The sequence below is a fragment of the Mercenaria mercenaria genome, chromosome 2, assembly GCF_021730395.1.
Source record: "Mercenaria mercenaria strain notata chromosome 2, MADL_Memer_1, whole genome shotgun sequence".
Taxonomy (NCBI): domain Eukaryota; kingdom Metazoa; phylum Mollusca; class Bivalvia; order Venerida; family Veneridae; genus Mercenaria; species Mercenaria mercenaria.
Window position 1 is genome coordinate 61,191,003 of NC_069362.1, and position 27,214 is coordinate 61,218,216.

The 27,214-nt window shown below is 35.5% G+C and overlaps 1 protein-coding gene across 1 annotated transcript in view; it reads left to right on the forward strand.

Annotated features, from left to right (window-relative positions):
• Positions 1-2,423: 2,423 nt before the first annotated feature.
• The window catches only part of LOC123564064 (THO complex subunit 4-like), a gene marked incomplete at its 5' end in the record, with an annotated part of 30,914 nt that continues 6,123 nt past the window's right edge, over positions 2,424-27,214 (forward strand). Inside the window, one exon of the mRNA XM_045357337.2 lies at positions 2,424-2,669. Within this exon, the coding sequence (XP_045213272.2) occupies positions 2,424-2,669 (246 nt within the window). The remainder of the gene's footprint in view (positions 2,670-27,214) is intronic.

Consider the following 27,214-nt stretch of genomic DNA (forward strand, 5'->3'; position numbering starts at 1 on the left):
ATTCACTCCTTCATTCATGCATATTCATATATTAATTCATATTCATTTATTCCTTCACTCATGCATATATATTCATTTACTATTTCATATTCAGAAAATATGATAAACATTAACAATTCATATACATGTATGATTTTTTTTTTTTACAACAAGAAAATGTCAGTATCTTTGTTCTTTCATTCACATTCACTTGGTATATTCATTCATGCATATACATTTATTCAATACATACTATCAGATATCTTTTATTTTATCATGTATATTCATTTATTCATTAATTTCATTCATCCATTTTCATTCATTCACATATATTTGTTCATTCACTCCTTCATTCATGCCTATTCATACATTAATTAATATTCATTCATCATGTTCACTGTTCATTTATTCATTCATCTATTAATTCATATTCTGTTATTCCTTCACTCATGCATATTCATTTACTATTTCATATTCATTCATTCCTTCATTCATGCATATTAATTAGCCCTTATCATGCTAAATTTCTATAATGGACTTGTTTATCTTCCAATTTAGACAGTATCGCTGACTGTTAAAAGGGGTGCTTACCAAAATACACCGACTGAATAGCGAACTGTGCAGATCATGATTACACTGCATGGATCCATTCATGTGTTCAGCATGGTAAGGGTTAATTTTTTTTTTCTACAATATTTCTTTTTATATCAATATAATTTTTATTCTTCCCTGTCCTTTCTCTCATTTTACATTATTTGTGAGGTTTAGGGTGTGCAATTTTTGACACAAACACTGCTAACACCAGAGATCTCGAACACACCGATCTAAATAAAGGTTGTTGCAAGTCTGAACAATTTTATAGACCACATGTATAAAACAATTAAAAAAAATTTCATAAACCTATAGTGACAATCTTTAATTCTCTTTACCTATTTAAATCCCTTATTTGCAAAGGTCAGAAATCTCCAAAAGAAAACGGAAAAAAAAAAAACTAGTACGTATTACTATAGTAATTGCTTTGTAATAAACAATAATTTAAAATTAGTATTACTGAAGTAACTGAAGTGGTACAACATAACTATACTTGGATCTTTGCAACAAAACCGACATCAACTCATCTATGAAACAATTGCAAGCTGCTCTTAAGAAAAAGTTGTTTCTAGGTTTTTCTAATTTTGGCTCAAGCAGAAACTAAAAGAGCTCGAATGCCCAAATTAAACAAAATTTGGGGAGGACCTTATAATGAAGCCACAGACCAAGTTTGATGAAGATCCTTCACTCAGTTCAAGAGAAGTCATTTTATGGTATATCTAATTTTGGCTCAAACAACCAAGTGCCCCAATTTAAAAAAAAAAAATTGGGAGAGCACCTTATAATGATGCTACAGCATAAGAAGCTTTTTTAAAGCATTTTTATTTTTTGGGTCTCCAATTTTATATATTCATTTCCCCATTTGAACTTGCTGACACTGGGGCATAATATCTCAGCCAAGTTCGATAACCACCCAAATCGCCCCAGGCACTCTTGGATTATAGCCCTTGAATTACTCGAAAAACTGCAAATTTAGCCGTGTCGAACAGTTTTCATCCGAAGGGTGTATTTACTGACATTCTGGCACTCTTGTTATTATTTGATATATATACTATATAAGATTATTTATGTTCATTTAAAACATTTTTTTCATCAGAAAATGCCAAAACTACTGTGATTTAAAATTGCCGGACAGAAAACAAATGAATTATTTAGGCAAATAATTATTCATTATAAATTTAAATCCAAGTCCACATAATACACCTATTTTTATAGCTAAGATGTTATTTAACCTGCCCGCTTAGCTCAGTAGGTAAGAGCGGTGGTCTACGGATCGCGGGGTCGCGAGTTCGATCCTCGGGCGGGGCGTATGTTCTCCATAACTATTTGATAAACGAAATTGTGTCTGAAATCATTAATCCTCCACCTCTGATGATTCATGTGGGGAAGTTGGCAGTTACTTGCCGAGAACAGGTTTGTACTGGTACAGAATCCAGGAACACTGGTTAGGTTAACTGCCCGCCGTTACATGACTGAAATACTGTTGAAAAACGGCGTTAAACCCAAAACAAACAAACAAAGATGTTATTTAATAAATGAGTAATGTATACAGAAGCACTGCCACCTGCATCATGTCATGGTTATTTCGCATGATACATGTCACCTGCTATGTGATGATTAGAGCATAAAATACAGTCACTTGTCATCTGTTTATATCAGGTTAGGAAGGTACATGTAAGTCTGTAAGAATAGGCAATAAAAAGCCTTTAAAAGGGCACATGGCCCATGTAGCTTTGTCGGACGAAGGTACTGTGGCTTGTAAGAAAAAGGGCATGGTGCTGATCCAAGAAAAAAACACTATGTAATGTATAAATTATCTCTGCATGCAAAGCAGCATTATAGAAATGGTATAAGAAAAGTTAGATTGTGGTAGACGATGCTTTAATATATTGAGTGTTTTAAGTGTAAAGAAAAATGTTATATTCCAGCCAAATAAGGGCAATTCTGAGGATGTATGGCAACATGACATGTATGAAGGTGGTGCTGGAGGAGGTATAAAGCGAGGGAGACCGTCACCAGGTGGCGCTGGTATTGTAACAGGCTCAGGAAAACTTCACATCTCAAATTTAGATTTCGGTGTCAGTGAATCCGACATACAGGTAATTTATACGATTAACAGTATTTGAGACGGTAGCTTGTCCTTATGTAAGGAAAAGTACTGTTTAAATATTTTCAGTTTGTGGTATGACATCTTTACAAAAACATAAAAATCTGTAAAAAAACACTTTATCAGATGTCTGAAAACAACAGCCTATAAATTTCTTTTTTATGCCCCCAAAGGGAGGCATATAGTTTTTGAACCGTCTGTCAGTCTGTCCGCAATTTTCGTGTCCGGTCCATATCTTTGTCATCGATGGATGGATTTTCAAATAACTTGGCATGAATGTGTACCACAGTAAGACGACGTGTCGCGCGCAAGACCCAGGTCCGTAGCTCAAAGGTCAAGGTCACACTTAGACATTAAAGGATAGTGCATTGATGGGCGTGTCCGGTCCATATCTTTGTCATCGATGGATGGATTTTCAAATTACTTGGCATGAATGTGTACACAGTAAGACGACGTGTTGCGCGCAAGACCCAGGTCCGTTAGCTCAAAGGTCAAGGTCACACTTAGACATTAAAGGATAGTGCATTGATGGGCGTGTCCGGTCCATATCTTTGTCATCGATGGATGGATTTTCAATAACTTGGCATGAATGTGTACCACAGTAAGACGACGTGTCGCGCGCAAGACCCAGGTTCGTAGCTCAAGGTCAAGGTCACACTTAGACATTAAAGGATAGTGCATTGATGGGCGTGTCCGGTCCATATCTTTGTCACCATGGATGGATTTTCAAATAACTTGGCATGAATGTTTACCACAGTAAGACGACTTGTCGCGCGCAAGACCCAGGTCCGTAGCTCAAGGTCAAGGTCACACTTAGACGTTAAAGGTCATTTTTCATGATAGTGCATTGATGGGCGGTCCGGTCCATATCTTTGTCATTCATGCATGGATTTTAAAATAACTACGCATGATGTGTGGCACAGTAAGACGACGTGTCGCGCGAAAGCCCCGCTCCGTAGGTCAAAGGTCCAAAATTTAAAACAGGGGCCCAAAAAACTACTCTTTTAAAAGGGCCCATGGGGGGTTTTTATGAAATCCTTGGAGAAGCTCTTGTTTTTTAAAAACCCAACAACTTTAAAATTTAGGTAAATTTCAGGCCCTTTGGGTTTTTAGTTGACTGTATGGAGAGCTATCCTATTTTGACCCAGGGTTGATTTTAGTCTGTTCCTCATCCACATTTTGGGGTTTTAAAGGGGTTTTAAGGGAATGTTTGAAATAATTTAATTTCTATGAAAGCCATCACCCAACCCCTTCAAAACGTTTGAAACAATTTTTGCTCGACTATTCAAAAATGGGTGGCTTTTGGCTCGCCCATGGGGCGGGGTCACATCCCGTTTTTTGGTTTAAATTTTTTTGGTATTAAGTGGTATTCAGAAATTTCCTTGGGGGAAATTGGAGGGAAAATTCCCAATTATTCACTTTTGATAAAACTGATTTTTCACTCCCACGGGTTTCCAAAAACTCTATTTTGTTTTTTTTTAAAAAGGGGGATGCCCTTTTTCGATTATTTTTTTTTGGGGTTAACGTTTTGTTTGTAAGTGGTATCCGTTTCACAAATTGGAATGGGATTAAAATTTTCATACACTTGTTACTGTCTTTGTTCTGCATGCCCAAAGCGGCCCCTTAACTTTGTTTTGTTTTTTTAAAAAAAATTTAATGCCCCTTTTCAACATAAAAATTTTAAATTTTTTTAAGTTTTTGTATTTTAAGCTGGTTTTTCAGTACCCATTTTGGGGGAAAAAGGATTGAAACTTCAAACATTTTGTTCCTGTCTTTTTTTTAAACATGCAGTGCAAAGGGTCAAAAAACTAAACTTCGCATTTTTACAAAATTTCCCCCATTTTTCAACTTAGGAGTTTTGGTTTAAAAATTCTTTTATGTAAGTGGTATCTAAAATACAAATAAAAAAGGATTAAAAACTTCCCCACACTTGTCCACTGTCATGGTGATAAGCACTATGCAGGTTCCATAACCTTATTTTGTTTTTAGCTCACCTGTCACAAAGTGACAAGGTGAGCTTTTGTGTTTCGTGCGGTGCCCTTTCGCCCGTGCGTGGTGCGTGGTCCGCCCCTTTAAATTTTTGCTTGTGTCCACTCTAGAGGTCACATTTTTCTTGGGATTTTTATGAAAATTGGTCAGAAATTTCATCTTGTTTGATTTTTTGGTCGGGTTTGGGAAATGGGTCCTCCCATCAAAAATTTGGTCAGTAGGTCAAAAAATTAAAAAAAACCTTGTGCCCTCTCTAGAGGCCATGGCAGGAAAGGCCGTCCGGCGACGAAAACCATCAAACAAATCAACCCCCTTTACAATTTTTACAAATTTTTTTACATAAGATGTTTAATAACTTAAATTAGTTTTTGAAAGAAAAAAAAAATTTTTTTTTAAAAGAAAGAAAAAAAAAAAAAGGTTCAGACTCTAGATACAAAAGTTCTTATAGTCCTTCTAACTGAGGGGACACGGTTTTTAAATTGTAATTTTTGAATTTTTAAGTACCCACAAACAAAACATAGTTTCAAAATTTCAGCCCCTTTTTAAACCTTTGTTTATGTTGATTCCGGGTTGGCTCCCTTTGGTGGTGGTGGGGGATTGCACCCCTGAGTGATTCGGGGGATAAAAAAAAATTCTTCGCCCTTTGCGGTTTACGGCACAACCAGGGGAAAAAAAGCTCTGGGCTGGGAAAATAAACTTCCGGGGAAAAGGGGTAAAGACAAGTGAACCTCGGGCATTGTATTTCCGGGTTATGACATCACCGGGAAAATCGTTGGGGGAAAAAGAAGCAAAAAATAAAAAATAACATTTTGAAAGCCCATAGAAAAACAAAAAAGTCAGGGCAAAAAAACTGATCCTTTGGGTACACCTTTACCCCCGTAGGCCCCCATAAAAAATAGTGCTACTTATACAAAAATATATGTCTAAAAAGTTCAAACGTCAGTGTTTTAAAATAATCATTTAATTTTAGGGCGTCTTTGTTTGGGGGTTTTAAGCTTTTTAATGATACATATATCAAAACGACAAATATCGACGAAAACATCGTTTATTTCTGTTATTTGGTTGTTTTAAAAGCCTATTTGTTCATATGCATACTTTAAAACCTTCCTGAAAAATATACTTTGTTTTATTGCCAAATTTATTTATCCCATTTTGATTGTGTTGTATTTGTATTTAGGGAAAAAAAAAGAAAAAAATTTAAAAATTTAAATTTAAACATTTTTTTTTTTTTTATTTTGCCTTCACTCCTCTTTTGCATTTAGCCAAACTTACAACTTCGCGTTTTTTTAAATTTGGTTTTTGAGGTCTGGGGGGTTTTTTTGGGAAAATTTTTTTTCTCTCTGAAAAATTACGTTTTTTAAAAAAAGGGGAAAATCGAAAATTGTTGGGACAAAAAAATTTCGTTGAAAATCAATATCTTTTCTTTCAATGACAGCCCTACAAAAATTACTTCCATTTTTAAAAAAAGTTTACTTATTTTAAAAGACAAAATTTAAAAGTATGAAAAAGAAAATAAAAAGATTTGATGAAACATTATAGTTTCGGACATGAAAACTGAAAGCCATTATTTTAACTAAAAAATTAAAAAAATTAAATAAAAATTCAAACGTTACATGAAAGTTGGCATCCAATAATATAAAATTCCCATTAACTAAAAACGGAATTGTATGTGTGCAAATGGGACTGCCCACCAATTTCATATTACAATAAAAAATACTTGGTATTTGGACTTGCCATAAAAATTTTATACATAAAAATTACAATGTAGAAAGGGCTTTCCCTTTAAAAAACGAAATGTTTGACATGGGGTTTTTAAAAACAAATTATTTATAAATATCATTTTAAAAAAATTTTCGTACAAATTTTACATCTTATATAACGAAAAGTTTTAGATTCTCTTTCGAAATAATTTACAAAAGTCAAAAAAATTTAAATTTAAATCATCCGGGGACATCCCAAAAAATAGCAAAAAATCATTTCCCAAAAAAGTAAATGTTACAAAATTCTTTTAGAATGAACAAAAATTTCCCAAAAAAAAAAATTGTTAATGCAAAAATCTTTACTAAAATTTTAAAAATTAAATTTCTTACCTCGATCGGGGCAAAAAATTTTAGCAAGAAAAAAATTTTCGACAAAGATTCGTCAAAAAGGGGAAAGGTGGGGGTGGCAAGGCATATCTAGTCCAGTCTTTTTAAAAGGGTTTAAATGCCCCCAAAAAATACAAAAATTTCATGGGATCACGGTAAGCCAGGGACCCCGATATTTGGGTTTCCACGGGATTCACGAAAAGGGGGGGAAATTTAAAACTATTTTTGGCGCGGTTTTTAAAAAATTTGGAAAAATTTGGGGCCCCCCATTATAGGGGTTTTTTTGGGGGATAAAAACATAAATCCTGAAGTTTTTAAAAATTTCATTTTTCTTATTACTGAACAAAAATTTAATAAAAATTTACTTGGACATTTAATTTTATGAAAATACAGAAAAACATGAGAGGTATTTCATGCGTAAATTGACTTTTTCCTTTCAAAACTAAAAAAATTTAAAAAAAAGGTGATGCAATCCCCTGCTTTTTCCAATACATAAAAAATTTTGGGGCCCGGATGTAAATTTGTGACACACGCCCCCCTTAAAAAAAAAAAATTTTCAAAATTTTTTTCAAAATTTGGGAAAACAAAATGAAAACTTAGCAAACACAAAAAAAAAAACACACCTGTCATATCTGTACACCATATAATATCCCCCACCTGTTCACTTTACTCAAAAATTCTGCACCTACATTTTCTTTCCCAGGAATTGCTTTAATACTGTTTCCTATTTGGTTTGAAAAGGGCTAATGCCCATTCATCAGCCGGGAAATTTGCTAATTTTCGCTTTATTCAAGTAAGTGGCGGCTGATGTCTGTCTCAAAGCAAAGTTTTTCCCGAAAAAATACCGGTGTTTAAATTAAAGTTCTGCCCAAAACTGTCGCTAAACATCCTTCTCTTACGGAGTATTTTTGTTCCCTTAGGACCCAATTTCCCTATTTGGGCTTACGTACGGTTTTAATTTCTCCCCATAAATTTCCGGAAGCTTTTAGGCCCTTAAACCAAAATTCTGAAGCTTTTACTCTCAAAAAAAAAAGTCTGTTCTAAATCGGGGCAATTCAAATTAGGCGGCCCCATTAAGCTACCCTTAAAAAGTCGGGGAAACCCTTTTCTTGACTTTCACCCACTTTTAAAAATTTGGTGCCCCCTTTTTCTTTCAAATTTTGGGAGGGGAAAAACTGCATGGGGGCCCAATTATTGGGGATAAATTTTCCTGTAAAATCCGACTCACCTATGAAAAATCTTTATTGCTTTCTTGGTTTTCGGTCTCTGGCATCCTGTATAGCCTGTCCCTTTTTTTGGAAAAAGGGTTTAAAGGGTTTCGGGAAAAATTTCCTACATGTGCCTAAACTTTCAATTTTCTAAAAAACCTAAAAAAAATTTAGAGGGTTTTTTGTTTTGTTAACTTGGGGCCTCTCTTATTTGGGTTTAAAACCAACTCTTTAAAGGGTATTTCATGTTCTGGCCATGTGATTGTATACCCCGGGGTTTCCCATCTAGAAGCATCTGAGTGCCCCTAGGTCCTTCAAAACCTTCTGTTCGTTACAAAACTTTGTGGGGGTTAACAAACCCAAAGGGGCTTTCTTACGGAATTTGGAAAAACCCTTTCGGGGTTTAAAAAGCAGTCATGGGTTTTCCCTTTTTTCAGAAAAAAGGAACCTGCCAGAAACCCTTTGTTTAAGTCGTTTAGAAAAGTATCTATACTTAGATAGCTTGAAAACTTTTCCCTCCAGGGTTTGGGTTTTTGGTTTCGCATCAAAAAACCGTCATTTTGGGTTGACCTGACAAAAATTTCTAACAAAACCCTTTTTACTTTTTTATTTTTTTTCCCTTATGAGGAAATTTAGGGGAGGAAAATGGGGGCTTTTGTGGTTCAATTACTCCCAACCCCAACATTTTATCTACTTCCTTTTTATACTGGCTGTAAAGGGAAAAGGATAGGATAACCCTTTACTTTATCGGATCTGTAGTTGACAATAAATTTATATGTTCAATTTAAGTTAGTATTTCCAGGAATATCTGTCAAAAAACCCCCGAAAAATTTTCTAACAAATCTACTTTTTCCTGTTTACATGTACTGGAAAATCTGGATTTCCCCTCTACATTTTTTTAGTTTCTGTACCCTGCTTTATAGGACACAAAACTATATCCTTTTTACTCTACTCGAAAAAAAAATCCACTTTCTTTGGATTAATTTGGCATAAAATTTTTCTGATCCTCCTCTAAATTAGTGCTCCCCAACCTTTCTTAAAATTTCCCCTTATCTTTGGGGGAGGCCCTTAAATATCATCCTTCCTTTCACAGTACGGGTTTTTGGTTTTTTGCGTGAAAGTTTTTTAATTTTGTCTACATCTATCCCGTAATTTTAGTCTAAATTTTTTACCTTAAATTTGTAAGGACCCTTCCAAAGTAACAACAAAAATTATTATGTTTGAGGGTTTAAAAATACAAAATACCTTTTACCTGCCTTTAAAACCTTCCCAAACTCTGCCCTTTCCTATTTTAATAAATTTTGTATCTAGCACAAATTTTTGCTAAAAGTTGTGAGCTTTTCTTACACGTATCCTCCAACTTTTCTTGCAAATCCAAAAAAATTTCTGGTAAAGTGGTTTTTTTTCCTCTTATTTTTCCCTCTTAAAACCCGCCTAACTCTCTTAGCCCCAAAATTATCGGTCCCCGGATTGTTCTGCCGGTTTAAAATAAATCAAAGGGAGGTAATTTCCCAAAAATTTCTTTTCGGAAAATTCACGGGGGAAGCAAACAACATAGCATTTAAATTTCCTATCCCAATCTCAGGGCTTCACTTCACTTACGCTTTTAAATCTGCTTTTTTTTACGTTAAACTTCCCCTACAAACCCTTTTCAATTAGGGTGATTCGGTGTTGTAGTTAACTTTCCTTTAAAGACAATAACCTACTTTAAATTCTGCCATAAGTTTGACGTTTTTCTGCGTTTCCCCAATCGGGGAAAACATCTCCCCTGGGACTCCTAAAATTTTGTACATATTTTATAATGCCTCTGCTTCTCTTCAGTTTCCCTTTTTAGGGTGGTTTAGCTTTGGATAATTTTGTAGCCCTAATCTCCCTAGTCAAGGGTGTAATGTTTTTCCTTTAGGGGGGCATAAAGGGGCCGGGTCGGCCCCAAAGATAAACGACGGCAAATCTCTTTAAAGGAGTATCAATCAAAGGCTTTTTTCCCAAAGGAACTTTTTCTTTTCTTACCCCTTTTTTATAGTTTGTTGACAAATTTTTACATGACGGACAGTACCTCCCAACCTCTGCCATTACTCTGGCAGTTAAAAATTTGCCCAATTCCCTATCATAGTTTTCCTTATACCTTAAATTGGCCTGACCCAAAAAAGAAATCATGTGGGAACTTTCATCCTTTCTCAAAAAAAAATTTAGGTTCAAAACAGCTGTCTAAATTTTTTCTAAATTCTGGGCGGGTATATTCTTTAAAAACATTCTATTTTTATCTCCAAAACCCAACTGAACCTTTTCCTCTTCCTGCTTTAAACGTACCCTTTCCCCAGCCTTTTTTCTTTTTCGATCTAACGGGCTTTCTTTCTGTTGCTTTTTAGAAATTTCCCCTCTTGATACTTTTAAAATCTTTAGACGGAAAAATTTAAGCTTTACTTGCTTTTAAAATTTGGCTTGCGCCCTAGTTTCTACTGCTGACGCTAAAAAAAATTTAAATGGGTTTACAGCTCCCTCTACATTTCCAAATTTTAACAAACTTGGTTGGTTTTTTACAACCAACGCCTCTACATACCCCTTTAAATAGGACAATTTAATTTCTATTCTAGCTAAAATCTGGCCCATGTTCATCCCCTCTTTGTACTTCTTTTACGGGTTTTCTTAAAAAAGATTGTTCTACTAAGCCCGTTTTATATCACACATGTACAACCCGTATTTTCGCATAGCGATTAAATCCCCAATTACAAATTTCCCGGGGTTTTGTAGGCATGTACTTACACTAAACATACCTAACTCCTCAACTTCACTTAGTTCTATAATGTATTTCCACTCTTGACCTACTTTAAATTAATCCTATCTCTATCTCTTTTTCTTCCTTTTAACCCCTGCTCCCGACGGTCCGGCCTCTTCCTCTATTTCTATTTTCCTTTCTATTTCTATTCTCCCCTTTACTATTTCCTGTTCTACCCCTAACTTGTGCTGAAATTGCCCCTGTTACCGCCGTACTTTCCACCTTTTTTTAAACAAGGGTTTTAAAATTGGGGCTGTGCCTTTCGACCCCACTTATTTCACTTCAGTACACCAAAAGGGGTTTAAAACCTTACCTTTTTAGCAACAATTTTCCCTTTTTCCCCCTTTTACTAGTGCCTACATTAGACTTTAGGATTCTGTCTCTGGGTGGTTTTTATTTGGTTTATGCTCGGGTCCTTATTGGTTCGATTTTACGACATAATTGGGGGCCCCCAAGAGTCTTTTCAAACAAATTGCCAAACTTCTGCTAATTTCCCTTTTTTTTAACTAACCCTTACTACTCAAATTTTTGGGATAGTTCTCTATTTTCATACATCTAAAAAAATTGGGCCCCAAGAAAAAAAATCTTAAAAATCCTTCGGCGTTTTTTCTACCCTTTCTCAGTCTAAGCCCAAACCTCTAAATATCTAAATTATTTGGCTGAAACCCTCACAAAGGTTCATTATCACGAGGCCCCCCTTTAGTTTTAAACTTTTTCTTTTAGCCATGTCAGTGAGTTCGAACTACGTTGCAAGCGGCTTTAGGTTTTTCCCTAATCCCCTATCTTCCAACGGAAAAACTTTTCAAAAAAACCCCTCTTGCCCTACCCTTTTGAAGGAACGGTAAAGTTAAGTGACCCTATCTCTTTTTTTCCAGTCCTGCCCCAACGGGCATTCAAGTACGCATCCCTGGAAAACAAATTTTTTAACAAAGGGAGACATTTTAACCTTTACCCTTTTTTTTCTTTTTTTCTAAGTCGTCTTAAATTATGCTCTGTTTTAAAATTTTTAAAATTTCTGCTTCCCCTTCTTGTTTTTTAACTTCCCAGCCCAACATTAACTTCTCCTTTTCCTTTTTTTAACTTATCCCGTTCTTAAATTACGTCCTTTTTCTAACTTATCTAATTTAACTTAAGTTTTATACTCTAAACTTTTCCTTCTGCAAACCCCAAACCTCTCTTTAAACTTTCCTTTCAGCTTCCCAAATTTCTTCGTCGTTCATTTCTATCTTTTCCCTTTTTGCAACCTAGCTTTAACTTAAAAACTATCTTTTTTTGCCTCTGCTCTTAATTTCTTGCCATTAATTTTCTTTCTCTGCCTCTTATTACTATGTCTTTCCTCACCCTTTTCCCTTTGCCTGCTTTTTCCTTTAAAAAAGTTTCGTAACTCATCTCCCCTTTATAAAACCCAATCTTTCCTTTCCCCTTTGTTAAAATTATTCCCCCGTCCCTGTTTGTTTTCACAAAGTTTAAAACTAATAACCTACGCACTACGCCCACTATAACAACCTGAGACACTAAATAAACAATCGGAGGGAATACTAGTTTCAATAGTTTACACTAAGGGGTCTACAGTTAAGACTGAAGCCAAAACAAAATTTCTATACTTACGTATATACTACACAAAACGTCCCCACTAAAAAAATACACCCAAGTGCGCAACTGTTTCTTTGTGGGCAAAACAAGGTTGCATAGGCAAAAAATCAACAAAGGGTTCAGTGACAGAGGCTGTTTAAAAATACCCCAAACCTTATCAAATTCAATCAACGGGAAAATTGTGGGTTTAACCCCCTTTAGTGGGAACAAAAAAAAACAAAAAAAAATCAAAGTGTTTAAACCCAAGATTAAAATATAAATTTTTTAAAACAACCGTGTGCACTAAAACATATGAGTAGGTTTAAAAATATATGCAAAATAAAAAGCTTGCTAAAACACCCCAAAATTTAAAAAAAAAAACTTTTATCTGGTTTTGTATACAGTACACTAATACAAAATAGGTTTACTGGGGAAGTAGGGGACGCACAATAAGGTGAGTAGGATTAAATTCCTTGTCAAGGGCGGTCAATCTCGGGACAGTTTATGGTGGCTTAATCATTTGAGTGACAAAAAAATAAAAACCCCAAAAGGAAAAAAAAAAGGAACGAAATTTACCCCAGAATCCAAGAGTCATAAGCAAATGTTTGTCAGGGCGTGACCACAAAAGCTGGTTTGCTGAAGTAGGGGTCTGTTTTTGTTTGTTGGGGTAAAACCGTCACTCTGAAAAAAGAAAAAAAAACTTTTATATGTGTACCCAAAAGAACAAAACAAGAGGGAATCTTTTTCAGATTATTGTGCGTTAAATGGGTTTTTAATAATGTTCGAATAGCTACTGTGTCCCCCGGTGACCAAAACCCCTTCTGACCCATTTGACAGGAAAGGCCGTTACCGGGGGACAGTAACCTTTAAAACAAAACAAACCCCTTTTCAAAAATTTTCAAATTTTTTTTAATAAGATGGTTATTAAAATGGAATTTGATATGAAAGAAAAAAAAATGATTATAAGAAAGAAAAAAAAAGAAAGTTCAGTATCTCTAGATTTCAAAAGTTTTTTATAGTCCCTTCTTAAAATTTACGTGTCACAGGTCTTTAATGTAATTGTGAACCCTTTTAAATAGCCAACCAAAAAATAGCTTTTTCAGTCCCTTTTTAACCCTGGGAAAACGTTTGATTCCGTGTTGGGGCCCCTTTGGGGTAGGTGATTGCATCCCCGAGCTGCTTCAGAGGATAACAAAAATCATGTTTTTTGCGGTTTAGGCAAACCTGGGACGAAAAACCTTTTGCGCTGGGAATTTCAAAATCCCGGCGAGTTTAAGGGCCCAAAAAAAACCTCGGGCATTGTACTTCCGGGGGTTTTGACATCACCAGAAAAAACGTTTTTCGGAAAAAAAGCTAAAATTTTATAACATATTGTTTGCACCATAGCCCAAAAAAAAAAAGTCAGGGAAAAATGCTTTCCCTTTGGGGAAAAACCCTACCTCGTAAGGGGGGGGTCCCATTTAAAAAATACGTTTCTCTTATACAAAAATATTGTGTACAAGTTTGCGTCACGTGATTTTAAAAAAAAATCACTAAATTTTCTTCCATTTTACAAAGATTTCTTATTAAAAGGGCAAAAAATTAAAAAATTTGAAAAGTTTTGAAAGTTTTTTGATTTAAAAAATTATAGTTTCGGGTTTATAAACTGCAGCCATTTTTTACAAAACAAAAATTTTCAAAAAATTTAATAAAAAATCAATCGTTTTTTGATAGTTGGCATCCTTTTAATATCAAATGCCCTACAAATAAAAAGGAAAATTGGTTTTGTGTGCAAATAGGGGCGTCACCAATTTCATTTTACAATTTTAAAATTTTAAAAAGGTATAGGGCTTGCCCTATAATTTATTTCATTAAAAAAAAAAATGTAGTAAAGGGTTTTCCCTTTTAACGAAAAGTTTGACCCTAAGTTTTTGAAACAAAGTACTTTTTAAATATCATGTTACAAAATTTAGTACAAATTTTACATCCTTTTTATAAACGAAAAAGTTTTTGATTTCCCCTTTCGAAATTTTTTTTTCAAAAGTCTTTAAAAAAATTTTAAAAAACATCCCGAAAACCGAAACTAGCTTTAAAAATTTGCCCAAAAGTAAATTTTTAAGAATTTTGTAGAATGAAAAAAAATTTACCCAAAAAAAATTCGTAATGCAAAAAAAACATTTAAAAAACTAACAAATAAATTTCTTTTCCTGATCGAGCATAAATTTTTGCAAGGGAAAATAATTAGGGAAAAGATTGTTTTAAAATCGGAAGGTGGTGTTTCGCAAGGCATATCTAGTTCCCGTCTATTTTTAAGGGTTAAAGTTTCCCCCCAAATACTAAATTTTTAAAGGGGTTCAGGCCTTTAAACCATGGACTCCCACTATTTGTGTTTCCCCGGGATTTTACGATATAGCCGGGGGTTTAACTACTTTGGGCGGATTTAAATTGAAAAATTTGAGGCCCCCTTTAGTGGTTTTTTGGGGGTAAAAACAAAAAATCACTGAAGTTTATAAAAAAACAATTTTTTATTACTGAAAAAAGAATTTAAGGGAAAATTTTCATTTGGGGGTTTTTAAATTTTGAAAACAAGGAAAAAAAATGGAGGTATTTCATGCGTGAAATCTGAATTTACCTAAAAAACTCAAAAATTTTTCAAAAAAATGATTTTAATACCTTTCATTTCAATACCCCTATAAAATAAAGGGCCCCCATGTTTAATTTTTTGACAGGGGCCTTTTTTTTCACAAGTTTTTCATGAAAATTTGGTTTAGGAAAGTTCACCTTGTTTCTAGGTCAAAATTCGAAAAAAAGGGGCCCTGCCCTTTAAAAAAAATAGGGGCAGTAGGTCTAAAAAAAGAAAAAAACCCCGTGACCTTTAGGGGGGCCAAAATATTTTACAAGATCCTTTTATGAAAAAAAGGGCAGAACGTTTTACCTTGATGATATCTAGGTTTAATTCGAAATTTGGGGCACGTGCCAACAAAAATAGGTCAGTAGGTCCAAAAATAGAAAACCCTTTTGAGTCTCTAGAGGCCACTTTTTCATGGGATATGTATGAAGTTGGTCTGAAATGTTCTTCTTGATGATATCTAGGTCAAGTTCGAAACTGGGTCACGTGCGGTTAAAAACTAGGTCAGTAGGTCAAAAAAATAGAAAACCCTTGTGACCTCTCTTGGGCCATATATTTCATGAGATCTTCAGGGAAAATTGGTCAGAATTTTTTCCCTTGATGTTATCTAGGTCAAGTTCGAAAGTGGGTCACGAGCCGTCAAAACTGGGTTTCAGTAGGTAAAATAATGAAACACCTTGTGACCTCTCTAGAGGCCATATTTTTCATGGTTCTGTATGAAAGTTGGTCTGAATGTTCATCTTGATGATATCTAGGTCAGTTTCGAAAGTGGGTCATGTGCCATCAAAAACTAGGTCAGTAGGTAGATAATAGAAAAACCTTCTGACCTCTCTAAAGGCCATATTTTTCAGGAATCTGTATGAAAGTTGGTCTGAATGTTCATCTTGAGATATCTAGGTCAGGTTCGAAACAGGGTCTGTGCGGTCAAAAATAGGTCAGTAGGTCTAAAAATAGAAAACCTTGTGACCTCTCTACAGGCCATACTTGTAAATGGAACTCATAAAATTGGTCAGAATGTTCACCTTGGGATGATATTAGGTCAAGTTTGAAACTGGGTCATGTGCCTTAAAAAAACTAGGTCAGTAGGTCAATAATAAAAAAACCATGTGACCTCTCTAGAGGCCATACTTTTCATGGGATCTGTATGAAAGTTGTCTGAATGTTCATTCTTGATGATACCTAGGTAAAGTTTAAAAACTGGGTCAACTGCGGTCAAAAACTAGGTCAGTAGGTCTAAAATTATTAAATCTTTTGACCTCTCTAGAGGCCATATTTTTCAATGGTTTTTCAGAAAATTGTTCTGAATGTTCACCTTGTGATATCTAGGTCAAGTTCAAAATGGGTCACGTGCGGTCAAAATAGGCCAGTAGGTTATAAAAATAGAAAAAAAACCTTGTGACCTCTCTAGAGGCCATATTTTTCATGAGATCTTCATGAAAAATTAGTGAGAATTTTTTCCCTTGATGATATCTAGGTAAAATTCAAAACGGGTCACGTACCTTCGAAAACAGGTATAGGTCAAATAATAGAAAAACCTTGTGACCTCTCTAGAGACCATATTTTTCAATGGATCTTTTTGAAAATTGGTCAGATTTTTTTTTCTTGATAATATCTGGCAAGTTCAAAACTGGGTCACATGAGCTCAAAAACTAGGTCACTATGTAAAAATAATAGAAAAAACGACGTCATACTCAAAACTGGGTCATGTGGGAAGAGGTGAGCGATTCAGGACCATCATGGTCCTCTTGTTAGCTCACCTGAGCATGAAGTGCTCAAAGGTGAGCTTTTGTGATCACCCTGTGTCCGTCGTCTGTCTGTCCGTCGTCTGTAGTCAGCAGTTTGACTGTTAACACTCTAGAGGTCACATTTTTGGCCCAATCTTAATGAAACTTGGTCAGAATATATCCTCAGTAAAATCTTGGAGGAGTTTGATATTGGGTCATCTGGGGTCAAAAACTAGGTCACCAGGTCAGATCAAGGGAAAAGCTTGTTAACACTCTAGAGGTCACAATTTTGGCCCAATCTTTTAAAGAAAATTGGTCAGAATGTTACCCTCAAAAAAATCTTGGACGAGTTTGATATTGGGTCATTTTGGGGTCAAAAAACTAGGGCACCAGGGGCAGATCAAAGGAAAGCTTGTAACACTGTAGAGGCACATTTATGACTGTATCTTCATGAAACTTGTTCAGAATGTTAATTTTGATGATCTTAAGGTCCGTTTGAATCTGGGTATGTGGGTCAAAAACTGGGGTCATCGGTCAATCAAAGGAAAGCTGTTTACACTGTAGGGCAATTAGACATATCTTAATGAAACTGATCAAAATAATAATTTGATGATTATAGGTCTTTTTAAAATCTGGAAAGGGTGGGTCAAAAAAAAGGTCCCCGGGTCAAATTCAAGGAAAAGCTGTTAACAGTCAAGAGGACCATTTAGGACTGTATTTCAGATTCTTAGTCGATGTTAAACTTGTGTTTTAGGACAAGTTCGAATCTGGGTCATGTCGGTAAAAATGGTCACCGGGTCAATTTAAAAAGAAAAGCTGTTAACACTTCAGAGGTAAATTTATGACCATTCTTAAGAAATCGTCAGAATGTAATTTGATGATCTTTAGGTCAATTTTAAAATGGGTGAGGTAGGGTCAAAAATAGGTCACTAGGTTCAAATCAAAGGAAAAGTTTTTAAACACTTAGAGGCCAAAATTTATGACTGTATCCTTCAGGGAACTTGTCAGAATGTTAAACGGGATGATCTTTAGGTCAATTTTCAAATTGGGCAGGGTCAGGTCAAAAACTAGGTCACGGGGTTTCAAATCAAGGGAATAGTGTTTTCACTTTAGAGGCACATTCAGTGTAGTGGATTATAAATTAATAGCCTTTTTTTTTCAGGAGAAAAATAATAGACAATTGCGAGCGATTTCGCATGCACTTTCCTTTCAATGAAAACATAAACAGGTTTTTTTTTAACTATTTTTTTTTTTCTGAAAACTTACCTTTTATTTTCAGTTATCATTTTTCATGTTTATCATAGGCTTTGAATATCATGCATTTATGCATATCTTCAGTTGTTTGTATTCGATGTCACTAAAATACATTTTCATGACAGGACCATTGTGAATTCTTGTCAAGATGTCATTACTTTTTGTGACGAAAGTGAGGGCTTAGCTAGGCTAATTTTGGGAGAAGTCTCTCTCCTCAGCTATTTAGGAGAGGGGAGATTTTTAGGAGAAGTGAAAGATTTTAGGAAAATGGGGAATTTTTTAAATTGCATGCATGTTCTGATGTTGAAAAAGGATAAATGTGCTTAACATATGTTACAATTTTTGTTATTTCTGTCTTTGTTTAAGTTTATTGATTTAACAGTATTAATAACATATTATTCACTCAAATGTCAGTGGTTTGTTTTTAGCTCACTGTCACAATGAAGGTGAGCTTTTGTGATGTGCGGTGTCCGTCGTGCGTTCGTCGTCCGTAAATTTTGTTGTGACCACTCTGAGGTCACATTTTTCTGGGTCTTTATGAAGTTGGTCGAATGTTTATCTTGATGTATTTGGTCAAGTTCGAAACTGGTAGTGCATCAAAAATAGGTCGTAGGTTTTAAAAATAGAAATCCTTGTGACTTCTAGAGGCCATTTATTTCAAGTCTTCATGAAAATTGTTAGAATGTTCACCTTGTTGTATTAGGTCAAGTTCGAATGGTCAGTTCATAAAAAACTGGTCAGTAGGTTTTAAAATAGAAAAACCTTGTACCTCTTAGAGGCATTTTTCACAAGATCTTCATGAAATTGGTTAATGTTCACTGATGATATCTAGGTCAGTTCGAAACTGGGTCATGTGCTTCAAAAACTAGGTCTGTAGGTAAATATTGAATAACCTTGTGACTCTCTAAAGGCCATTTTTTCATGGATCTGTATGAAAGTTGTTGATGTTCATCTTGATGTATTAGGTAATGTTCGAATGGGTCACTGCGGTCAAAACTAGGTCAGTAGGGTAAAAATAGAAAACCTTTTTGACCTCTTTTAGAGGCCATATTTTATGAGATTTTTCATGAAAATTGGTCAGATTGTTATTTTTGATATATCAAGGTCAAGTTTGAGTGGGTCACGTGCGTCAAAAACTGGTCATTTGGGTTTCAAATATAAAAAAACCTTGTGACCTCTTGAGGCCATATATTTCAAAGATCTTCATGAAATTTGTCAGAATGTTCATTTGATGTATCTAGGTCAGTTCGAAATGGGTCACGTTCCTTCAAAAATAGGTCAGTAGGTCTAAAAAAAAAAAACTTGTGACTCTCTAGAGGCAAATATTTCCAAGATCTCATGAAAAATTAGTCAGAATGTTCACCTTGATGATATCTAGTAAGTTCGAAACTGGGTCAATGCCGTCAAAAATAGGTCAGTAGGTCAATAATAAAAAAACCCTTTTGTGACTTCTAAAGGCATATTTTTCATGGATCTGTATGAAAGTTAGTCAGAATGTTCATCTTGTTGATATCAGGTCAAGGGAACTGGGTCACCTGCGGTCAAAAATAGGTCAGTAGGGCTAAAAATATAAAAACTTGTGACCACTCTAGAGGCTTATATTTCATGAGATCTTCAGGGAAAATTGGTCAGAAGGTTCGCTTGTAATATCTAGGTCAAGTTCGAAACTGGGACGTGCCTCAAAAACTAGGTCAGTAGTCAATATAGAAAACCCTTGTGCCTCTCTAGGGGGCCATATTTTTTCATGGGATCTGTATGAAAGTTGGGCGAATGTTCCCCTTGATGTATCTAGGTCAAGTTCGAAGTGGGTTCACGTGCCTTCAAAAACCTAGGTCAGTAGGTCAAATAATAGAAAAACCTTATGACTCTTTTAAAGGCCATATTTTTCATGGGATTATATAAAAAAATTGGTCGAATGTTCATCTTGATGATTCTGGTCAAGTTCGAACAGGGTCATGTGGTCAAAAATAGGTCAGTAGGTCTAAAATAGAAAAACCTTGTGACTCTCTAGGGGCCCAAAATTGTGAATGGATCTCCCTAAAAATTGGTCAGATGTTCATCTTAAATGATATTAGGTCAAGTTTGAAACTGGGTCAGTCCCTTAAAAACTAGGTCAGTAGGTCAAATAATAGAAAAACTTGTGCTCTCTAAGGCCATACTTTTCATGGGATCTGTATGAAATTTGGGGTCTGATGTTATCTTTTGATATGTAGGTCAAATTGAACTGGGTCAACTGCTATCAAAAACTAGGTCAGAGGTTAAAATTTTAAAAAATCTTTTGACCTCTCTAGAGGCCATATTTTTCAATGGATCTTCATGTAAATTGTCTGAATGTTCACCTTGATGATAATCTAGGTCAGTTTAAAAACTGGGTCACGTGCGATCAAAAACTGGCCAGTAGGTATAAAATTGGAAAAAACTTGTGACTTCTCTAGAGGCATATTTTTCATGAGATCTCATGAAAATTAGTGAGAATGTTCATTGATATTTCTTATAAAGTTCAAAACGGGGTCACGTACCTTCGAAAAACAGGTCATAGGTAAAAATAATAGAAAACCTTTGTGACCTCTCTAGGGACCATATTTTTCATGGATCTTCATGAAAATTGGTCAGAATTTTTATCTTGTAATATCTAGGTCAAGTTCAAAACTGGGTCACTGAGCTCAAAAACTGGTCACTAGGGTCAAAATTATAGAAAAAAGGACGTCTACTCAAAACTTGGAAATGTGGGAAGAGGTGAGCGATTCAGGACCATCATGGGTCCCCCCCCCCCCCTTTTTTCTTATCCTTTGTAAACTTTGTGAATCTAATGTGATTAAACTGTAAGTAAAGTTTTTTTTCACTCTTGCAATGATTGCCCAAAACTATAAGAAAATCTTTGAATAAAATACTTTAAAAAGTTAATTCCATATAGCAAAATTTAAATAAACTCCAGTGCTTAATGACTCGAAGTCACAGTCACTTTAAATAACAGTGTGTTTGTGTGGTTCTGAATTAAATACATTGCAGTGACTTCACTTTACAATTGAAACCCCTCTTCTTTAATGCTGGTCTCTTCTTTGATCTGCTGGTGCACAGAAAGTGTCAGTGATAATATTATGTTTCTAAAGTCTGGTTTTGAAAAATAGGAGTAAAATTAAGTGGATTTAAGGAAATTACTGAGCCAGTCAAGGGAAGATACTTTCTAAAGGTAAAAAAAAGAATGTGTAAGCTAATGTAATGTAAATCTCTACTGTTAATTTATGCTTGTCCGCGGACAGACAGAATGCAAAAACGCACTTGTTGTTCACCGTCTAAGTCTCGAGTCGGACATAGGAATTCCACATCTGAAGGAATTATGTTTAATTAATTTGTTTGTTTGGTAATTAACGGCGATTAAATGATCAAGGATAAAGTGATGATAATTGTTGTTTTAAACATCTTTACGATCAGTAGTGCACACATGCGGATCAGTTAGTGAAGTATACCTCGTACACGTGTTGGCGATAAACAAATCCATTAAGGCCTTAAGCGTGTCACCCTTTAGAAGGGGTAATTATGCCTCTGGGCAGATACGCTTCCTGCTACCGACTTCGCACGTTTTTGTCGATGAAACTTCGTATGTTCCAACAGTTTAAGGACAATTTTTTGCAATAATTTTTGTAGCATTTTAATTAATTAATCGCCATTTTCTAGCGCCAAAAACTGCGTTTTAATCGACACTTCAATGAAATAATCGCCATTTGGCGATAATGTCGATTGGCAGGGGCGGGGCACTGCACATTTATGACTTTATCTTATGAAACTTGGTCAGAATGTTAATCTTGTGATGTTTAGGTCAATAAGTCAGGTGAGCGATACAGGGCCTTCATGGCCCCCTTGTTTACTATATTATGCCCTTTTTCGACAAGGGCTGTTGAGTAGTCGAGCATTGCTGTCCTCCGACAGCTTTTGTTAAAATCAGACCACTGTTGAAAAAGATATAGCAGATTGAAATTTAAGAAAATGGCTGATCACAGAGGCAGCCATTTTAGTGTGTTTATGAAGTCATTAACACACTGCTGAATTCTTTATTTAGCAAATAACCTTTTGATTAGGTTAATTTCATATCTTTCTTGAGTGTTGTAATTTCTTCCATTATAACTGGAAAAAGTAGAGAAATTATTTCACAGAAATAAATACAGTACAAATATGTATATAGAAATTCAATAAATCCGCCATTTCTTTAGCTCACCTGTCACAAAGTGACAAGGTGAGCTTTTGTGATCGCGCGGTGTCCGTCGTCCGTCTGTGCGTGCGTGCGTGCGTGCGTCAGTCCGTAAACTTTTGCTTGTGACCACTCTAGAGGTCACATTTTTCATGGGATCTTTATGAAAGTTGGTCAGAATGTTCACCTTGATGATATCTAGGTCAAGTTCGAAACTGGATCACCTGCCGTCAAAAACTAGGTCAGTAGGTCTAAAAATAGAAAAACCTTGTGACCTCTCTAGAGGCCATATATTTCACAAGATCTTCATGAAAATTGGTCAGAACGTTCACCTTGATATCTAGGTCAAGTTCGAAACTGGGTCACGTGCCATCAAAAACTAGGTCAGTAGGTCAAATAACAGAAAAACCTTGTGACCTCTCTAAAGGCCATATTTTTCATGGGATCTGTATGAAAGTTGGTCTGAATGTTCATCTTGATGATATCTAGGTCAAGTTCGAAACTGGGTCACGTGCGGTCTAAAACTAGGTCAGTAGGTCTAAAAATGGGAAAAACCCTTTTGACCTCTCTAGGGCCATATATTTCATGAGATCTTCATGAAAATTGGTCGAGTGTTCACCTTGATGATATCTAGGTCAAGTTCGAAAGTGGGTCACGTGCCGTCAAAAAAATAGGTCAGTGGTCTAAAATTAGAAAAATCTTTTGACCTCTTTGAGGCCATTTTTTCAATGGATCTTCATGAAAATTGATTTGAATGTTCACCTTGATGATATCTAGGTCAGTTTCGAAACTGGGTCACGTACGGTTCAAAAACTAGGCCAGTAGGTATAAAAATAGAAAAACCCTTTTGACCTCTTAGAGGCCATATTTTTCATGAGATCTTCATGAAAATTTAGTGAGAATGTTCATCTTGATATTAGGTAAGTTCAAAACAGGGTCACGTACCTTTGAAAACTAGGTCATAGGTCAAATAATAGAAAAACCTTGTGACCCCTCTAGAGACCATATTTTTCAATGGATCTTCATGAAAATTGGTCAGAATTTTTATCTTGATAATATCTAGGTCAAGTTCAAAACTGGGTCACATGAGCTCAAAAACTAGGTCACTATGTCAGATAATAGAAAAAACGACGTCATACTCAAAACTGGGTCATGTGGGAAGAGGTGAGCGATTCAGGACCATCATGGTCCTCTTGTTTATTATTATTATTTTTCCATGGAAACAAAATGGCCACCATTTTAATCAAATATTTAAATGCTCATAACTTTTTTCATTTTTGAGCCGATTTTGAAAATTCTTTCACTTCTTGAAATGATTTAAGAACTCCTAGCAGATCGAATTAATATAAGAACAACATTACCTTTCCCTTTAAGTTTTGATGCACTTTCTCTATCTCTGCAGTTACTTGATGGATTTGCTTAAAACTAAAAATAGTTATTCCTCATCATTGCCCACAGATGGCACAGAGACCTTAACTCTGGTTTATGAGTCGTGTGATGTGACAGATGGTGCATTGCTCTTGTAGAAATATTCCATGAACACGGGTGGTAAACATGCAATCCAATTCCCGCTGGGAATACGCTTAAAATGGGTTGCGCAACGCCCAGTGCTAGTGTTGTGCCTAAAAAAAAGACGAAATTGAGGTATGGGAAGTTATGATTTTGCTTAGTATGAGATAAGAACAAATTTTCTCGAAAAAAGCAAAATGCTATTCGACACAAATATGATAATACATCATATGTGTAAAATATCTGGTTTGTAAGTTATGATTCGGCTCTATTATCACAAAAACTCAGGCGACAAGAAGCGTGAAAAAAGTATGAAATCAACAAAAAATGGACGTTTCTGACCTCATATGCCTAATCTGAGGACATTTAATGCTTTTTTGATAACTCAAACTGTTTTTTAAAGTAACGAATATCAGAATTTTTGCTTCAAATCCTGTTACGGGGGCATAATTGACAAAAAATAATAGGAATGGGGTTGCACCGGAATGGGTTGCTCATATACATCATAATGTATATAATGTATACGCGCAACTCCATTCCCGGGGCGCAACCCCATTCCCGATTATTTTTTTGCCAATCTATATAATGTATATGAGCAACTCCATTCCTGGTGCGCAACCCCATTCCCGATTACCTTTTTGTCAATCTTTCCCCGAAAAGCAACATGTCATTTAAGTGTATGTAATATTCATGACTGTTTTACACGTGTTTGATTATTAGAAGCATCACCTTTCCAGAAAGAAGGCACAAGAGTTAGAAAATTGGCATTTTTCATGATTTCATGCTTTCTTGACGGTTCTAGCCAGCAGAGTTTTTGTGATAACAGAGCTGATTCTTAAATTAATAAGTTGGTATTTCACACATATGATCTTTATTCATTTTTGTGTCGAATAGCATTTTGCTTTTTTCGAAAACATTCGTAAATGTGTCATTATTTACAAAAACAAAAACCCACCTACCTCGATTTTGTATATATTGATGCGCAACTCCAGCACCAGAAGTCGCGCAACCCATTTTTAGCGTATTCCCAGTGGGAACTGGATTGTGCGTTTACCACCTGTGATGAATTTTGTCCCTGTTAACAGTTAATATAGTGTTAAACTTGGTTAATGTTTTGATACACTTTCACTCTATCTCTGCTATTATCTAAATACATTTGACTCGGACTTAAAACTGTTGTCCAATATTGTCATCAACATTGAAGTCAGTAAACAATCCAGTGATAGCTGCAACTTCCTCAGATTTGCTGTATTTCAATTAAGAGTGTAACAATATATCGAAATTCACTGTATCACGATACATTAGTCTGGTGATATGCATATCGTATCCTAGGCATGTTTCACGATACAGTGGAAAGTAGAAACATTGAATGAAAACTTTCATACAGTCAGTGTTAAGGATAGTAACTAAACAAATGTATCATTTGTAACAATTTCTTTTAACATTAAAGCAAAATTTTAAGTACTTTAAAACTGTAGGACCATTGATTTTTTTTAGCTCACCTGTCACAAAGTGACAAGGTGAGCTTTTGTGATCGCGCGGTGTCCGTCGTCCGTCCGTCCGTCCGTGCGTCCGTAAACTTTTGCTTGTGAAAACTCTAGAGGTCACATTTTTCATGGGATCTTTATGAAAGTTGGTCAGAACGTTCATCTTGATGATATCTAGGTCAAGTTCGAAACGGTCACGTACCATCAAAAACTAGGTCAGCAGGTCTAAAAATAGAAAAACCTTGTGACCTCTCTAGAGGCCTTATATTTCACAAGATCTTCATGAAAATTGGTCAGAATGTTCACCTTGACGATATCTAGGTCAAGTTCGAAACTGGGTCACGTGCCATCAAAAACTAGGTCAGTAGGTCTAAAAATAGAAAAACCTTGTGATCTCTCTAGAGGCCATATATTTCACAAGATCTTCATGAAAATTGGTCAGAATGTTCACCTTGACGATATCTGGGTCAAGTTCGAAACTGGGTCACGTGCCTTCAAAAACTAGGTCAGTAGGTCTAAAAATAGAAAAACCTTGTGACCTCTCTAGAGGCCATATATTTCACAAGATCTTCATGAAAATTGGTCAGAACGTTCATCTTGATGATATCTAGGTCAAGTTCGAAACTGGGTCACGTGCCTTCAAAAACTAAGTCAGTAGGTCAAATAATAGAAAAACCTTGTGACCTCTCTGAAGGCCATATTTTTCATGGGATCTGTATGAAAGTTGGTCTGAGTGTTCGTCCTGATGATATCTAGGTCAAGTTCAAAACTGGGTCATGTGCGGTCAAAAACTAGGTCAGTAGGTCTAAAAATAGAAAAACCTTGTGACCTCTTTAGAGGCCAAATATTTCATGAGATCTTCATGAAAATTGGTCAGAATGTTCATCTTGATGATATCTAGGTCAAGTTCGAAAGTGGGTCAAGTGCCATCAAAAACTAGGTCAGTAGGTCAAATAATAGAAAGACCTTGTGACCTCTCTAGAGGCCATATTTTTCATGGGATCTGTATGAAAGTTGGTCTGAATGTTCATCTTGATGATATCTAGGTCAGGTTCTAAAGTGGGTCACGTGCCTTCAAAAACTAGGTCAGTAGGTCAAATAATAGAAAAACCTTGTGACCTCTCTAAAGGCCATATTTTTCATGGGATCTGTATGAAAATTGGTCAGAATGTTCATCTTGATGATATCTAGGTCAAGTTGAAAACTGGGTCACATGCGTTCAAAAACTAGGTCAGTAGGTCTAAAAATAGAAAAACCTTGTGACCTCTCTAGAGGCCATATATTTCACGAGATCTTCATGAAAATTGGTCAGAATGTTCATCTTGATGATATCTAAATCAAGTTCGAAAGTGGTTCACGTGCCATCAAAAACTAGGTCAGTAGGTCAAATAATAGAAAAACCTTGTGACCTCTCTAGAGGCCATATTTTTCATGGGATCTGTATGAAAGTTGGTCTGAATATTCATCTTGATGATATCTATGTCAAGTTCGAAACTGGGTCACATGCCTTCAAAAACTAGGTCAGTAGGTCAAATAATAGAAAAACCTTGTGACCTCTCTAAAGGCCATATTTTTCATGGGATCTGTATGAAAATTGGTCTGAATGTTCATCTTGATGATATCTAGGTCAAGTTCGAAAATGGGTCAACTGCATCAAAAACTAGGTCAGTAGGTCTAAAAATAGAAAAACCTTGTGACCTCTCTAGAGGCCATACTTGTGAATGGATCTTCATGAAAATTGGTCAGAATGTTCACCTTGATTATATCTAGGTCAAGTTTGAAACTGGGTCACTTTAGTGAGAATGTTCACCTTGATGATATCTAGGTAAAGTTCAAGACAGGGTCACGTACCTTCGAAAACTAGGTCAGTAGGTCAAATAATAGAAAAACCTTGTTACCTCTCTAGAGACCATAGTTTTCAATGGATCTTCATGAAAATTGGTCAGAATTTTTATCTTGATAATACCTAGGTCAAGTTCAAAACTATGTCAAATAATTGAAGAAACGACGTCATACTCAAAACTGGGTCATGTGGGAAGAGGTGAGCGATTCAGGACCATCATGGTCCTCTTGTTTTCATTTTGTCACATGAATGCTTACTTATGGTACTCAATTTGTATTGCAGTATGTATCATAT